Consider the following 18,010-nt stretch of genomic DNA (forward strand, 5'->3'; position numbering starts at 1 on the left):
TTTTTCAGTTGGTACTATCTGAAAATGACAGCGAAGCATAGCTGTGAATGAGAAAACCTTAGAAAGTCCTTGCAATTAATGAAAGTCCTGGAGAAAAAAAATTAAGGGTGCCAAGGAGAACAGGGCTTTAACCTAGAAAGTGATATATCTTCTAAAGACCAATGCAGCAAGGTCTTTGGAAGGTTGACAAACGTATCACTGTTGTTTTCAGATTGAGCAGGAACGTATTGACAAGATTTGGCCCAAACTCCGAGTCCTTGCTCGTTCATCTCCTACTGATAAGCACACTTTGGTAAAAGGTAAATTATATATACTTTGATGCTTGTCTATATATCTGTTCTATATACTTTTGATGCTTGTCTCTATATCTGCTCTCTGGTGCCTGCTTATGTGTTCATTCAAAGTGCAATTGTGTGTGTGTGTGTGTGTGTGTGTGTGTGTGTGTGTGTGTGTTTTACAACTCTATAAGGCTGCTTCACTTGTTCTGTATTGTCCATTCTGTTTGTTTCCTCTCTCTCAGGTGAATGGCCTGTCATTTGAGAAGTGTCACAAATGAGCTGGTATTTGGGTAGAGCAGCTGCACTTAATTCTTTGGTCTGGGAGCCCCATTTTGTCACATTGCATTTTCATCAAGGACATTGTTGCAGCTGCATTCAAATTCTTGGCTTATATGTTACATTTTTTCTCACACAAGAAGACCTCTTCTCTGGGAGAAAAAATGTAATGAAATGGGAATAATTTTGAGTGGCCCTAAAGCAGGGCTTAATGGTAGCAAAAGAGTTCAAATCTGTCAGTGTGTTTGGTTCAAGACTGAGGCAGATTAACATAAAAACCTTGCTGAGTCAAGGTAAGATATGCTAAGAATGTAGGGAAATCTCAGCAAAATATTGTTCTTAAGCAAGTTGCACAAAAAAGCATACTTACCTATAGAAGTCTTCAGTTATCAAATGAAACAAGAAAGTCTTGAGTTAAAGAAAAAATAGACCTGTATGTTTACTTTGTATATATGTTCTGGAGCCTCTTTAATAACTAAGAAAATCTGCATCTGAAATAATCCCCAACTGCAGAAAATAATCCACAAAATTAGACTTACAAAAAGAAAACAATTACTATAAGCACTATTTTCTTACAGCAACCCTTTGTAAAAATTTAACCTTTACATAAAAGTCCATTCCTAATAGTTGATTAAAGGGCTGCAGGACCAAAAGATAGGATCGAGGATGGGTCAGTTCAATGCAGATTGGAACAGATTTAGTCCCCAATGTCATAGTTTCTCCTGCTGCACCTTTTCACTTTCTGCCATATAAATGAATGGCGGCCATTGTGCTTTGGAACACCCTGGCAGTCAGAGCAAAACTTGCCCAGTGATCCAGGGATGGGCAAGTCCAGCATGGCTTGAAGTCGCATCTCTGCCCCCCACGACTTGTCTCAAAAATGAGTCCTAACAGGCAGACTGTCTGAGTCGCCAGAGCAGTTTTGCAACTCAAAAAGACTCAAGTCTTTAGTTGTTCTCTTTAAAAAAACCCAGCCGTGGGGGGAAAAAATGGGGCTGCTACCAGGGTGTGTGTTAGAGTTCTCTTTAACCATTATTAACATTATTATTAATAGTATTTATATACCGCTTTTCAACTAAAAGTTCACAAAGCGGTTTACAGAGAAAAATCAAATAACTAAATGGCTCCCATTCCCCTGCTGTCCCATCCCATTTGTAAACCAGGCGGGAGGGGGTGGATGGACTGCATGAGAGTGGGAACAGAAGCGGCGAGAGGGAGGAGGGTGATGCGCAGCAGCTTGCAAGGCTTACCAGAATGACCCAATCCTTTGCAGCTCTACTCAGAAGTAGTCCTATTTGTGCCGGTCATTTAGTGAGTATTCCTTCTCCCAAGTAACAACACAACCCACCAGTAGCTTAGCTAAAGGGGGTGCAAAGAACTAAGTTTTGCAAGGAATGTCACCTTGGCTTGCAGAGCACCACATGTTGCATGGAGCCTCACCACAGGTATGCAAGCCATTTGCATGTCTGTGGTGAGGGTCAGTGCACAATGTAGTGTGTTGCAAGCCGGGGTGAAGCTCCCTGCAAAACTTAGGTCTTTGCAGCCCCTCTAGCTATGCTACTGGAGCCATGTGGTTAGAAAGCGTGATCTCTACGAGTTGACTCCTCCCTTTCCCTTGGCTTCTCCAGCCAATTCCAAGGCGAGAACCTCCTTGGGTGCCTCCTCCTGCCCTACCTCAGCCAAAGAAGAAAATCAGACTGCCCATCCTTCGTCCAATGATCATCAAAGGAAAAGAGAGCCTGCTCCCACCTCCCACCCCCACTCGATGCAAAAGGAAAACATTAACCCTTCCCTGTCTCCTGGCTGGAACTTCCCTGCTGCTCACCCAGTCTAAATGATGGCCCCATGAGGTCTTTCATGCCGTGAAAAAAGTAAGCAAGCACACCCAGGCACAGACAGACTTGAGTCTGCATGCATGAGGACCAAATACTGAGTCAGTGGCCTCAGACTCGAGTCAATACCAGAGTCATTGGTGCAGGTGACTCAAGTCTCCGTGAGTCAGCAAAAAATGCTGATTTTCGCGACTTGGGCTTGGGTCACCTGACGAGTTCCGATCCCTGCTGGGATCCTGCAAGGGGCAGAGCAGGCCCCAGGGTCATTGCAAAGGTTCTGTTGGCCTTAGTACTGCATTTTCAGCTTGCTTGTTTGTATCTGTACCCATATTTGGATGACATTCTGTTCTGGTCTAAGTCTGTGCACCATGAGCAGCTACACACCCAGACAAACATGTGGCACTTTCACAGACATGGCTTTGTATTCAAAATGTAGAAGAATTCACTATGTCTAGTCCAGGAGTTAATTCACTTTGAGATTTGCGGCAAACTGTTTGCTAACCAACGCAATCGGTTTTCACATGGTTTGTTGGACCAGAAGAAATAGAAGATCTTTAAACTTTAAGCTTCAAGAGAAGTTAGCAAATGAATCTGACTCTAGCCAAGATGTTGAACAAGGTGGTGTCCTGCCACGAAGTAGTGGAGTGGTTCTGCTTCCACATGAGGCCACTTCAGAATATTCTCAGTATTCTCCTTTTCAGAAGATGATAGTGACTTAAGTCAAGATGCTAGTTCCAATATTCAGAAAGCTGAAGTTATTGTTATTTTGGAGAATGGGCAAGTCTTGGCTGATGTAGGGAATGAAACTGGTAATTCCATCTGATGAAGTTCACTATAAATGCCAGCTTATAGGTTGGGTAGCACATTTGACCAACCAAATAACATAGCACACTTGGAGCAAGTCCAAGTCCAAAAGAAGCATCAAGTGACTGGAGCTTCAAGCAGTGAAGCTAGAGATTTGGCAGTCATAAACACATATCAAGGGTCAGCACATTCTCATATAAATGGATAATATCACAGTCAAGATATTTTGCCAAGAGAAAGACATGTTCTCAAGATCTTTATAAGGAGGCCAGCGTTATTCTTCTGTGAACAGGGTGTTACTTGGTATCCATCATAGCAGAATATCTGAATGTTATACCTTAAGTATTGTAATAGTCTAGTGGATTGGCTCAGAGGTCCAGTGGATCAAATAGGAGGCACTACCCAGGAGTACTTGGCTTACTGGCAGAGTCTTCACTTTGGTGGCAGACTGGTTTTGGAAGTGGGGAGGCAGCTTTGGAAGATAACACAAGACAAAAGTCATTGTGATTGCCCCAAAGTGACCCAGATGACCATGGTTCCCAGAGCTTCTCAGTCAATGAAATGCTACTGGATGTTTCTAGATCAAACCAGCTTACTGTTTCAGGGACTAGTCAGGCACCCACAACCACATGTGTTCTGGCTGACTGGTGGAGGCTAAGCAAAGCTGGTTGAAGGCAGTAGGATATTCAGAAAAGAAGATCTTTCTCCCTGTCTGGTTTCCAGGCATGCCTCCACAAACAAGGTATACATTTCTGCATGGAAGGCCTCTGGGGCCATTCACAACAAAATTAGATACTGTGATGAACAGGCAATATTTGTAGAGAAAACTCAGTTAACAGAGTCACAGAAGAGTAAACGCTGACATCTAAACAAGATTGGTTTTATGTGCAGTATATGATTGTGACAGAAATAAGGCAGCCCTAAATGTCTTACATAACTGCAGTCAGAGATGCAGTGAGGACACAGAGTGAAGGCAGAGTGAGAAAGAATTGAATAGCTAGTGTAGTGGAAGAAGAACTTTTCCTTGCTTGGACACATTTTTAGCTTTTGTTTTTCTTGAAAGTTACACAAAATGATGTTTTTTCTGGTATTTGAAGGACAAATTGGGCTCTTTCCTTTGATGCATAAGATGTGCTCTAGGGCTCAAAAATATCTCAAAGCTTGCATGTATGTGATTTTTAATGATATATGGCTGTCAGAGGAAGGGAACATTTCAAATTTAGCACATCATATCCCTGGACTATCATTTGGCATGTGGGGGTAGTTTTATATAATTAGCAAATGGACTGCTTACTATTTTGAATTAATTAAATATTGGAAATTGCACCTAGGCTCAAGCATCCAGATAACAGTTTGAAATTATGTCCGGTATACACTAATAGATTTTCAGATTTGAAGGCTGAGTGAACATTCGATGGATTTCATCTGAATAATGAAAAAATTCTTCCATATGAATTTGACACACAAGAGTCCTCAACACTTCAAAAGCATCTTGGTGCTTTGGAGGCTCCTGCCCCACCTTTTCTCTAATCAACCTTGGGAGAACAACATGGAGGGAGTTGGTACAATACCACCAGCAAGAAAAAATTTTCTATGCTGCAAAGCTTGACTTTCTTTGAAGACATTTTAGCCACTTGCTTTGCTTTTGTATGTTTTCTCTGGTGCACACATTTGAAATGGAAGTCAGGGAGGGGCCCATTCGTATCCAGCCTCCCAGCACAGATGCAGCTGCAATGCAGCCCTGAGGTAAGGAAAAAAACATTCCCTTACCTTATATTCCCTTACCTTGAGGAGGCCTCTGTTACTGCCCTCTCACTGCATTATGCAGCACACACCCTGTTGGCACAGCTGCATCAGTGTTGGAAAGTTGGATAGGATTGGGCCCTAAGAGCCCATGCATGACGTCTCAGAAGTAAGTACCATTATAATCAATTGGGCTTACTCCCAGGAAAGTGTGGATAAGATTGCAGCCTAAGTCTCATTTAAATCAATTGGGCTTACTTCTGAGTAGACATGCATAGGATTGCACCATTACAAAAATCATTTTACCATTGTTAGTATTAATCATTTGATTATGATAACAAGCACCTCACATTTTACAGAGGGGTTATGATTTTGAATAACAGTACCTAGCTGAAAAATGTATAAATTAATATTTTTAGAACTGTGTTTAACTGCATTTGATAGCTGTATTTTTAAAATTTGCAAGCATGAATTAGAGTTTGGTATTGATTAAACAAACAAGCTCTTCTGAAAATGTCTAAATCAAATATATATAAAACTAGAACTCCCTGCACTATGAGAATTATTATGAACTTCATTTTACAAATAAAATATAATCCTTGATGTTCAACTTTGATTTAAACTGAAGATAAATAGCTGAGTGATTTGAAAGAGATAAATAATGATTTCAGAAGAACATCAAAAGTTGATTTATGAGTTGTTAAATATTTTGTCTGTCTGAATATGTCTTTGGTCAAATGAAATTATTGTTTTTAAGAAAGGGCGCAATCCTGAGGAGCCCATCGGCTGGCGCAAGTCCCTTGTGCCAGCCCAGGAGGGTAGCAAACGTGCTGTAAGGCATGTTTGCGCCTCCTCAGGAGGAAGCCAGGCCAGTACTCAGAAGTACACCAGCCTGTGGAGGCCAACACAAGCCTCCATGCCAGCTTCCTCAGTGAGGCTCTGGGGGGGGGAGGAGGTGGGAGGGAGGTGTTCCTGGGTTGGGGAGGGCAAGCGGTGGGCAGCCCCAGCAGCAGGCGGGGGGAGCAGGAGGCAGGACTGGGATCCAGCACTTATGCTGGATCCCAACCCTTGTTCTGGGGAGTTTGGAGTGGCGTGAAGCTGCCCTGCTCTCCACAGACTTGTGCCACCTCAGGAGTTGGCGCAAGTCCAAGGAGACCCATTGGGGCAAAGGTGCTATACCCGGAGGTAAGGGGAAAAGTTTCCCCTTGCCTATGGCTCAGCCGCCTTGGGCCCCTATCCTGCACTGGATACAGCGCAAGCTTCTTGACGTGCCTGTTCCAGCGCAGGGTAGGATTGCGCCCAGAGTTAATCAGGTGCATACTCTGTGCAAGAACAGGTGGAGGAAAGACTGTTTTCAATATTTTCTTTATTTGATTTGCTGCCTTTTGATCCTTAATCTTGGTCAGTTTCCAAGTGCTTGTTTAGATGCTACTTGGATTCTTAGCACTTTTCCTGGCATGAGATCAGGAATGAGTTTTCAAGTGTATGCTATGCTCCCTCTTACTTCTACTGTAATCTTCCTACCGGGGGAGGAAAGTAATGCCTGAATTGAGAAATCTCACATTTATTTGAGTGCAAGATCCTCCTGACACTATGAAACAGCTGAGGAGAAAGATAGGAAGACTTACCAGTGGGGCACAGAATAATCATAGTACAAAATCAGTGATAGTAGCACTGGGGAAGTCATCCCAGAAGTAGTTAGTTTATTTGCAAGCTACTCCCCTCTTCTGCCTGAACTCATATTTAGTACTTTTGTCTCTGGAGCGAACAGATATCTAGACATAGCTTTACATGCTGCTCTGGTGTATTTTCTATTAATGGTGTATCATAATTATAATAAATAAGAGTGTATGATCGAATTCTGTGTTGATATGCTGGTAGCTGCCAGCATAAGACATCCAAAGCATATATAGGTTGAGCCTACTTATCTGCAGATTTTGTATTCAGGGATCTGGCTCAACCTGAAGTCTCCAAAGGTCCTGAATGGCCTAAAGAGATCCTAAAAAGTCCAAACACCAAAAGTGCCCTTCTAGGACCTCTGGAGGCCATTCTGAGGCCCATAAAGGCTGCCTGCAGCCTCTGTGGGCCTCAGAATGGCTCTGGATGTGACCGGAGCAAGGCTCCAGTCGTGTTCAGAGCCCCAGTGGGCCAGAAAACCATGGATTTAATTATCCATGGTTTTTTGTATCCATGGCGGGTCTGGGAACAGATTCCCCACAAATTCAGAGGCACCACCTGTACAGGTAACCCTTACGTATACAGGTGTCACAGAGAATCTAAAGATCAAGGTATTCTTCTTTAAAAAGAAAACAATGGTTTATTATTAAACAGCCTTTCACAAGTGTAAACAATAATTTTTGGAAGCTTTTAAAATGTAAATGACTGCAACCAACTTTTGGAAATGCATGTGTGTGACTGTTCTTACTCAGAGTTCCTCTGCAGAGACCTCCTCTGTTTCTTCATCTTAACCTGACACACTTTGATGCCCTCTGGTGGCCATTTTTTGGTACAGTGATATTTTTGAAAGGGAAAGTCTTTCAAATGACAAAAGATAGCATCTGAAAGAATGGAAATGGTTATTGATGTATTATGAGTAATTGAAGCTGCAAACCTAGATCACTTAGAGCCCAATCCTATCCAACTTTCCAGCACTGGTGCAAATGTTCCCTTACCTTGAAGAGGCATCTATGATTGCCACCCCACCACAGGATGCAGTGCACACCCCATTAGCATGGTTGCACAGGCACTGGAAAATTGGATAGGATTGGACCCTTAGTGTCTGAACAGTTTCTTAAAACATTTCAGTTCTAACATGTTTTAGTAGAAATAATATTTGAATATTTATACACATCTCAGATGTTATCGCTATATATTTTGAGACATTATATCAGTATTCCTCAAACTAGTGCCGTATATAATTTAACTATATACAAAAATGGACTTATGCAACAAGAACAGTAATTAAATGTGTGTATTCCAAATCTTTATTTTTGTTATGTTTCAGATTGCACGTTTCCATTCATTTGGTATCATCACATACAAAAGGGATGAACTATTCTCCTCTTTTAAAAAAGTCACATTAGTAACTTTATGTTTCTTCAAATGGTGACAATTCATATAATAGCAAGGAAGAGAAACTTGAAGGGAAGACTATGAGAGGTTTCACCTTCTGTTATCATTTGTAATACTCTTGTTGAGCACTTAGGTTCATCTGTGTATTATGCAATATAAGTGACATGATTCCTCCCTGTGACTTATAATCTAAGAAAGACAGAAGGGACATGGTTCCAGCTTTAATTGCTTATAGCCTGGGGAAAGGTGGAATAGAAATACTTTAAATCAGTGGTTCCCAAACTGTGAGTCGAGATCTGCCAGTGGGTTGCAAACCAATTTTTGGTGGGTTAAAAAGCAGATAGCTGACAAGGAGAAGGAATTGAGCCCCATGGAAACCAAAATGGAGTGGCATGTGCACATTTACCTATGAGTAGATATGTGTACCTCTTTCCATTTTGAAAGGCAGGCCAAGGGGAATGCAACATCACTAAAATGGTTCCAATCCTATGAACACAGGCCCCAACCAACTCTGGAGAAGGAAGTTCCCCGCCCCCCAAGCTGACAAGGAAAATGTATTGAGCCCTATAGAAAGCAAAACTGAGCCACATGTGCATATTTACCCATGAGCAGGCAAGTGGGCCTCACCTCTTATCAAAGACCAGGTGAAGGGGAACACAATGGTCACCAGATTGGTCCTGCTCTGATTAGCGTAGAGCTCAACAAATGCCCCAGAAGTGCTCCTCCACATTAGAAAGGATAAAAACAGAAGTTTGAATGTCCAGTAAAGTGAAACTTTTTTTTTATTCTCATAAAGCTACGTGGGTCCCAATAAAGTGTCATTTTTAAAAAATGGGTGCTAAAAAGTTTGGGAACCACTGTTCTAAATAAATAGATAATTGAAGGAAGGAGACAGTTCATAAAGAGAGTAGCAAGACCACATAGAGTACCTAAGGATGGGGCAGGATTTCTTGGAGTGTGAGACCATCTGCTTGCCTGTTTGAGCCTTGGCTAATTAGGTCTGCCCAGGGAGGGCTGGCTGGGTGGACAGGGAGGGTGGTGAATTCATCCCTGAGGGAGGGGTGCTGCTGCTGAACTTGAAGCAGGCAATGGTTTGCCCCTTCCTGAAGAAGCATTCTCTGGATCCCGCTAACTTGAACAACTTTCAGTTGGTCTCAAATATTCTGTTTTTGAGCAAGGTGATTGAGCAGGTAGTGGTGTCCCAGCTTCAGAGGGTTCTGGAGGAAGATGATGATTTGAATCCATTCTAGTCTGGCTTCCGGCCAGGTTCAGGTCAGAGACAGCTTTGGTGGATGACCTGCTCTGAGGAATGGACAGAGGGAATATGTCCATGTTAGTCCTGCTGAACCTCTTGGTGGCTTTTGACACAATTGATTGTGGTGTCCTGGGTCAGTTATCTGAGTTGGGGACTGGATACACCATTTGCGGTGGTTCTGCTCCTTCCTGGCTGACAGATCCCAGAAGGTGGTGCTAGGAGATACTTGTTTGGCATCCTGGTCACCAGAATGCGAGGTGTGGGGTGCCACAAGGTTTCATTCTATCCTGCTGTTCAGCATCTACATAAAGCCACTGTGAGAGGTCATCCGGAGATTTGGGGTAGGATGCCATCAGTATGCTGGTGACACCCAGCTCTTTCCTCCTTATTCCAAGGGGGCAGTCAAAGTCCTCGATTGTTGTCTGGAGGCAGTTTGGAGTTGGATGTGGGTGAACAAGCTGAAATTAAATCCTTATAAGACAGAGGTTCTCCTGGTACAGAAGTTCACAACCCAGGTATTGGACTATCATCCTGATTTGAATGGGGTTGCAGTCCTTCTGATAGAGCAGGTCTGCAGCTTCAGGGTGCTGCTGGATCTGCAGCTGCTCCTGGATTCCCAGGTGGCAGCTGTGTTTAGAGGAGCCTTTGCTTGGCTGATTTGCCAGCTGTGACCATACCTGGGTAGCTCGGACCTAGCCATGGTGACTCATGCTCTAGTAACATCTAGATTAGACTACTGCAATGCACTTTATGTGGGCCTGCCTTTGAAGGCTGTCCAGAAACTGCAATTAGTGCAGAATCTGGCTGCCCGCATGGTTACTGGGGCTCATTGGTTTGACTCTGTCAGATTGTCAGACCACTGCTTCAGCAGCTACACTAGCTGCTTGTTACACTGGCTGTTTGTTTTCAGGCTCAATTGAAAGTCCTGGTTTTGCCCTTTAAAACACTTTGCAGCTTGGGACCGGGGTATTGGAGGAACTGCCTTCTTCCATATATTCCTACCTGTCCTCCCAGTCAGAGGGGCCCCTTCTAACAGTGAAAGAAATGGTGGCAAGAAATAGGGCCTTGTAGGTGGTGGCACTCCATTTGTGGAATTCCCTCCCCCTGAAATTAAGAATGGCTCCTTCCTTGAAGTCCTTTTGGCAGGGTCTTAAGACACTTTTATTTAAGGAAGTGTTTGATTGCTGATGTTGGGGGCTGGCACCTTTAAATGAAATGTAATTTTAATTGTGATCCATTGGAGTCTGTTGTGTTTTATATTTTTTTTCTGTGTTTCAGTATTGTTTTATTTATAATTGCATTGGTGTTTTATTTTGTAAGCCACCTTGAATGCCCTTGAATGTGGTAGAAAGGCGGGGTATAAATCCTTTAATTAATTAATTAGAGTTGTGGATAAAAAGGACACTGTAACAGAAACATCTAAAAGGCAGCTGGCCATCCATAAAGCAGACAATGTGGCCCTTTACCCAAGTTTGCCACCTTCCTCCCTGGCTAAAAGCAATTGGAAGGTGGAGATCCTCTTCCCTCTCCCCTTACCTCGTTCCTTCCTCATTCTTCCTTCCTTTAAACAAAGAGGAAGTGCAGGATATGCTCTGGCACTGACAGAGGAAGAGAAAAAAGAGCAAGGTAAGAGGGCCATATACACCTGAAAAAGCACATAGAAGATGGCCATTCATTTCCCTACCCTCTTACCTTGTTCTTTCCTCTCGCAGTCACTTTAAATGAAACAGCATGTTCTACACTACCCGTTTAGCCACTACAGCAACAGGACTGCACAAAGAAGAAGCAAGATAAGGGTGTAGGTGGCTGGATTGTTGCCTTCCATGTGGGGTTTTTGGGGGGGAGGGGCAGAGACACATACACAACAGCAGTGGTAAAATTTGTATCTGTGCCTAAAGGTTCTTAGGCTTGGGTCTGGCTTCATCTTACAGCAACCTGGTAAGTTGCACCATATGGCTAAACATGCATAATTTTAAGAACTACAACGACATTGTCCTTCTATGATGAAGATACTTATGCCCGTTCTATTTTAGCAAGTAACAGTGTTATAATCCAAATGGTGCCTCAGCTTTCTTAACCAGAGCTCTGCAATTTTAGAATTCCTTCAAACACGTAATGCTGTTTTGTCAATTTATTGTGAGCTGGCTAAAGCAACCTGAGAAGAACTGAGGGAGATGCTGAAACTATACAAAGTTCCAGGTATAATTGCAGTGGTATGTACACAGAGACAATAAGAGAAGGCAAGTCTGTGAGATAAAAGAATACATCTTGACCCTAGAAGAATGTGGCAATTGACCAGTATATTCCAGCCTGTGAATTGGTCCCTACCCTTTGAAAGCCCCTTTTCCTCACCCACCTGACTGTCAATATTGCCATCCTGGAAGAGAGAAGAACCAGTGATCAAGAGGGAAGAAGAAGGTTTGGAACCAAGTCTTGGAAGAGGCTGTGATGGAAGACATTGCCCCTCTAGATTTGAGGTCTCTCTTCCTTCTGCTGAGAGCCCTGCTTAGAGATTGAAGCACAGCCAGCTCTTCCATTCCAACAACTAGTTGGGTAATATATTTATATTGCCTGACTGAGGGACCATAAAAGAGTCTTTTCTGTGTGTATTCTAAATCAAACTGCAGTTTGCTTCATTTGAGAGTAAACATATTTCCTTCAAGACAAATGTGATTGTGCTTACCTCTTGCAGCTCGGGAGCTAGCCATTTCTGTTTTGGGTCAGGGAACCCTAAAGAGGAAGGGCACTGGCCCCTCCAAGGCATTCTAAAAACAGCACCAGACTCTGATATCTTTTCTCTATACTTGCAGTTTCTTAAAATGCTTTCCAATATTTTACAGGTATTATTGACAGCACTCAAGTGGAACAGAGACAGGTGGTAGCAGTGACTGGTGATGGAACTAATGATGGACCAGCACTTAAGAAGGCTGATGTTGGCTTTGCAATGGTATATCTCATTACATATTCACTATTAGGACTCGTTAGACTACTCATTTACTTTGATCTTGGGGTCAAAGTAATTCTTTTGGGGGGCAGGTCTGAAATATTAGCTTAAGGAGAAGAAAGCTCATCTTAAAAAAAGAAAAAAAAAGAACTAAACTTCTATTGTTGTTCTCCCAACCTCTTTTTTTTTTTTTTTTTTTTTTGCTTTGTAACATTTTTATTCCTTACATTTACTGAGAATTCTTCCTGGGCATATATAGGTAATTTCAGCCAATTGGAGATTATGTAGTAAATGCAATACTATTAGTTTGTCTGAATCAATTGAAAGTTCTTTGAAAATATGCCCATTAATGGGAAAATGTGACTTAATCATTATTGCATATTCTAATAAGTTATTTTTGCTGTCTTTTCTACATTTTTCAGGGTATTGCAGGGACTGACGTAGCAAAGGAAGCCTCGGATATTATCTTAACAGATGACAATTTCAGCAGTATTGTGAAAGCTGTAATGTGGGGTCGTAATGTCTATGATAGTATCTCCAAATTCCTCCAGTTCCAGCTCACAGTAAATGTAGTGGCTGTGATTGTTGCTTTCACTGGGGCTTGCATTACCCAGGTAAGTTAATCCAAAGATGAGAATCCCGGAGATGGGCAAATCCAATGTGACTTGACTGGAGTTGAGTCATGAGTCTCCACTAACTTGACTCGAAAATGAGTTCTAATGGGCAGACTTTCTGAGTTGCCCAGAGTGTTTTGGCAAATCTAAAAGATTCAAGTCTGGGGTCTTTTCTGTAAAAAAAAAAAAAAAAGTCAGTTTTGTGTGTGTGCGTGTGTGTGTGTGCCAGAGTTTTCATTTAATACTCGCTGAGGTCTCCATCCCATCTGTAAACAATGTGGGAGGAGGTGGGATGAACTGTGTGAGGGCAGGGACAAAAGTGGTAAGAGGGAGAAGGATCACATGCAGCAGCTGGGAGACTTACCAGTATGACCCAATCCAGCTCTAGTCAGAAGAAACTGCAGACAGTCATTCAGTGAACCTGCTGGAGTGATGCCATGAGTTTCTCCTGGATGGCAGAAACCGCCTTCCCCCCACCTTTTCCCCTCACTCATCCAATGATCATTGTTTCGTTCAGAGATAAACAAGAGAGCCTGCTCCCACCTCCCCCCCACCTCCTGCTTGAGCACCTCCTGCTCAATGCAAAACCAAAACATTAACACTTCCTTGCCTCCTGGCTGGAAATTCCCTGCTGCTTGCCTGGTCTGAATGATGGCCCCACGAGGTCTTTCACGCCACAAAATAAAGTAAGCAAGCACTCTCAGACACAGACTGACTTGAGTCTGCATGTGTGGAAACTCACTTCCGAGTCAGCGGTCTCAGATTTGAGTCAGTGCCAGAGTGACTAACACGCCTGACTCGAGTGTACATGAGTCAGCAAAAAACACATGCTTTTTGGAGCACAGACTCGAGTCACCTGACTTGAGCTCCCATCCCTGGGGAATCTCATGTGAAATGATGTTGTGGCCTCTATATAGGGAGAGTATTAAGGCTCAACATAATATAAAAACCTCTCATTCAGTTGCACATACTACATATGTTAGATTACTACAATGTGCTCTATGTGGGGCTGTCTCTGAAGACAGTCCAGAAACTGCATCTAGTGCAGAACATGGTTGCCCATATGATTGCTGGGGTTCACTGGTTTGTCTTGGTTGGACCACTACTTTGGCAACTACATTGACTGCCAGTTTGTTTCCAGGCTCAATTCAAAGTGCTAGTTTTGACTTTTAAAGCCCTTTACAACACGGGTCCAGGGTATTTGAGGGACTACCTCCTTACATATAATCTTACCCATCCTGTCAGACTTTAAAAGCCCTCCAGGACTCTGAAAGTCCTTTGGGACTTCCTTGGCCCTCATAATGCCTTTTAAAGTTATAAAAATGTCACTTCGTGTTTTTCCCAAAAAACAGAAGTGACTTTTTTCACCTCCTACAGTCATTCTGAGCCTGGCAGAGGCTACAGGCAGATGCGCACGGCCTCTGCTGGACTCAAAAGACCCTCAAGAAGCGAGGGAAGCATAGCTCCCTATACCTCTAGTGCAGTGGTTCTCAAACTGGTGGGTTGCGAACCACCAGTTCGTGTAACGCTTCCCCCGTCCCTTTAAGGGGTGGGGGAAGGGGAGGGAGGCAGTGACATGATCCTGGGGGTGAAGGGGCAGTGCTCCTTGCTAATGGGTGTGTGTGGGGGGGTGCTTACACTTACTTCAAGAAGGCAGGGCTGCAGGAGTTGCAGGGAGCCCTGTGCAGCCCTGCACAGCGCTCCCCGAGGCTTGGAACGTTCGCTAAAAGCAGGCGCAAAGCACTTCCATTTTGCAGGAGGTGCTTTGCGCCTTCTTTTAGAGAATGTTCCAGGCCTCAGGGAGTGCTGTGCAGGGCTGCACAGGGCTCCCCGCACCTCCTGCAGCCTGCTGCAGCCCTGCCTTCTTGAAGTAAGTGTGAAGCACCCCCCACCCCCCTTAGCCCTAGCCGATCCCCCGCAAGAACTTACTGAGGGAGTAAAGCTCCCTCAAAGTTTGAGAATCTCTGCTCTAGAGGGTGCGTGCGCGGGGGGCAAACCTGAAACCAAGGATATGAGATCTGCGGATTTGCTCCCCCCCCCATATTTTTAAACAAGATCACACTGTATGCATGTCACATTCAGAACATTACAATGCCAGCATTTAGATAATTGGCACTTCAAATGAAGGAAAACTACTTTATCCTTGCACCTCTGAAATGAGCATAAAGGCTTGGGATAAAGGGTTACTTTATTAAAGTAATCAAAAAATCTGCAACAGCGCATAAACAATCTAAAACATTCCCCATGTGCAGGCTACTAAATGGCGCTAGCTGTCTTCCCAAGGCTATATGGGCATCACATCCTGGCTCCAAGCCCCCTTGATCATCCCGGAGAGAACTTATCATTACCAACTCCTCGAGGTTGAGGCAGCTAGATGAGCAGATACCCCAAAGGCCATACCCACTGTTATCCCCTGTTATCCAGCCTGGGGACTTGCTAGGTAGCCTCAGTGACCTGTATGAGCAGTCCTGGCTCACCCCCCCCCCAACCTTGCTGACCTGGGGATGTATGCTGGATTCCCTAGTGCCCTGGCTACCCTGCTTGAATGTCACCAAAGACAAACAGACCGTAAACATATAACCCAACACGCTACCTCCCCAGTCTGGGGTTGGCGAAAAAAATCACTGGCCAAGGCCAATTAGGCTGGCAACAAAAAATTCCTACCCAGCCCCTTAACAGAGTGACTAGCTGATCTCAGACTATTCATGGAAGGGTGGGCAGGGCTTGAAAATTCCAGTGGACTGACTCCAGAAGGCACGCAGCCTTCAGGACATCAGCCCACCCAGCCTGCATTTGTGCAGCAGTCAATGAGGTGCCCCCATTTTCCCGCTTTAGCCTGGCTTGACTGGAGTGGCGGGCAAAATGGGGGCAAAGCTCTTATGGAGCTTCACCCTCATTCCATTGGTTATACAAAATAGGACAGACCAGTTCTACATTCCATATTCCTCTCAGTATTTGAGTATTGTGTGTATTGAGTGATATCAAATATTTATAAACAAATGTTGTTGGCTTCTCTCTGTTGCCTTTAAAAAAGTGCTTTTAAAAGTGAAGGCATCTCAGAGGCAGATAATGCCACTGGACCAAGTTTAGACTAGTAACTTCTAGATGACATAACTAAATTTTGTGATTCAGTCAATAACAGCAATTCATATTTATCTCACAGCCTTGAAAACAAAGCAGAACTCTTGATCTTGGTCAATTACTTGATCTAGAGTGAAGATTGCCATAGTAGTCCAAGATTTCTGCTCCACTCCACACGTAGCTAACCATGGATAATGTTCATGGGATATCCTTCATTTTAGATATGTAGACCCCAATGCCATCTATTTCAGTAGAGAGGCCACTGCAGAAGTCACTGCAGAAATACCCAGGATGAAATTCTGCAGAGCAACACTGCCTCCCTCGGCCAACGTTTGTATGTTGCGCTAATGGTAGGAAGAAACCATGTAAGCAACACCGTTGTTGATGCTTGCTTTGTTGGCACAGGGCACACATCACAACTCTTGTGTACCTGCAGCATAGAAACCCCTATAGCTCTATACTGAACTGTAAAACAAAAATAGAAATCAATATCACTTTCTCCAGTATCATTTCAGGGAATCTATCAGAGTTACATTGCAAACTTAGTTACAATAACACTCTTAAAAATTCACCAAACATATCTGCATTCAGTAATCTATATACACAAAGCTTTGCTCATGCCTACTTATCTTATTGAAAGCAAGTGGAAAAGGTGATCAGGGAAAAGTTTTATAATTTTTAAAAATTTTAAAGTTACTGCTTGTATTCAGCTTTTAAAATTATTTATTGTCATTTGCCACTTGAATTTACTTTCTACCTTTTAAGAAAAGACAAATAAGGAAAAATGGACTTAAAGTGTAGATGAGAGTGTATTAAATATGACGGCGTGATTCCACACCACAGCCCATGAGCACAGTGCAGATATTCACATGGCACATACAGTTCACTCTGGTGCAACAGGAAAATTCAGCCTCTGTGAGCAAATCATGAATAAGTAATTACATATACTGTAAAGAATAAGTTTGCCTTGTCATCATGATATGGTCAAGTGAAACCTGAAGCTTCTGTATTAGGAGTCACAAAGGTAGAACTACTCCAAATTACGCTTCTAAATTTTTCAGGGTGTTCAAAGGTTATAAATATTTATTTCTCCATGGGGCTTGAGCTCAGTCACAGGCCTATAGTTCCTCTGAGCAGGGAAAACCCAAGATACTGCTGTTGACTGCAGCTAAATAGAGAAGAAAGGGGGAAAACTATGTTCACAAGACTAGCATATAGAGCTTTAGCAGCCTGTAGTATTTCCAATATCACATAGAAAAGAGATATGGCAGCTACAGTTCTGGCCTCTAATCTCTGGAATATTCCAAAGTAAACTGGCAGAATTTTTATTTGATCATTTAAGTTTGAGCATGATCGGTTCACCTTGTGAGTACAGCTGAGCATGTGGATGCAAATTAGAAGAGGGCTCACTAGATATCATTTCCCTCTCTGGGTTGAAACCTGGTTGCATGTATGTACATTGCAGTGAAAAAGTCATTACTTTTCAATGGGCGGTTTATGTATGTCTCCCACATAGGTGTGTGGCCCTGGGCCCATTGATTTTACTTGCAGTTCCAAGTAAAACTTGGAGTTGCAGTTACTTTACTTGCAGTTACTTGCAAGCTGTGGGAGGAAATTTAAAAAGAAGAAGAAGAAGGCTCTGTTGAGACCTATACTGATCCCTTTATATGTGTATGTGTGTGTTTTGTATATTTTGGTATCACACATGGTGTGTAAATTAATTATGCTTCTGAACTTTTGGGGGCATTGTCACTATAGGAAAGCATCTTACTTTTAACTGGAAGAATTGAATTATCCAATAGAATAGATATGTAGTGCAATATGCTTTTTTATTTGTAGGCCTCTCAACACAATGATGCCTTTAATTTAAAGGAAAAATGTCGTTTAACAATAGCTTCATTAGTGCGGGAGAGGGCAGCTGACAGACAATCCATCAATCATTCTCTCTCCAGGCATCCAGAACAGCTTCACTCCCAGGCAAGCAACACCTCCCTTCCCCCTGAGCTCCTGAAAGAATGCAAAGTGTTTATCACCTCCTCTGCATTCTTTCCCCGAGCTGCATCCCAGTGAATGGAGGGGTCCTTGCCTTGTAGTAAAGCCTTTCTAAGCAT

The 18,010-nt window shown here is 43.1% G+C and overlaps 1 protein-coding gene across 13 annotated transcripts in view; it reads left to right on the forward strand.

The window, feature by feature from the left end:
- ATP2B2 (ATPase plasma membrane Ca2+ transporting 2) overlaps positions 1-18,010 on the forward strand; it is a 239,392-nt gene that overhangs the window by 169,663 nt on the left and 51,719 nt on the right. For all 13 annotated transcript variants that reach the window (XM_066617468.1, XM_066617467.1, XM_066617472.1 and 10 more), the window contains 3 exons: positions 212-299; positions 12,101-12,207; positions 12,627-12,818. In XM_066617468.1, coding sequence (XP_066473565.1) covers positions 212-299; positions 12,101-12,207; positions 12,627-12,818 — 387 coding nt within the window. The remainder of the gene's footprint in view (positions 1-211; positions 300-12,100; positions 12,208-12,626; positions 12,819-18,010) is intronic.

Source organism: Tiliqua scincoides, chromosome 2 (assembly GCF_035046505.1).
Source record: "Tiliqua scincoides isolate rTilSci1 chromosome 2, rTilSci1.hap2, whole genome shotgun sequence".
Taxonomy (NCBI): Eukaryota; Metazoa; Chordata; class Lepidosauria; order Squamata; family Scincidae; genus Tiliqua; species Tiliqua scincoides.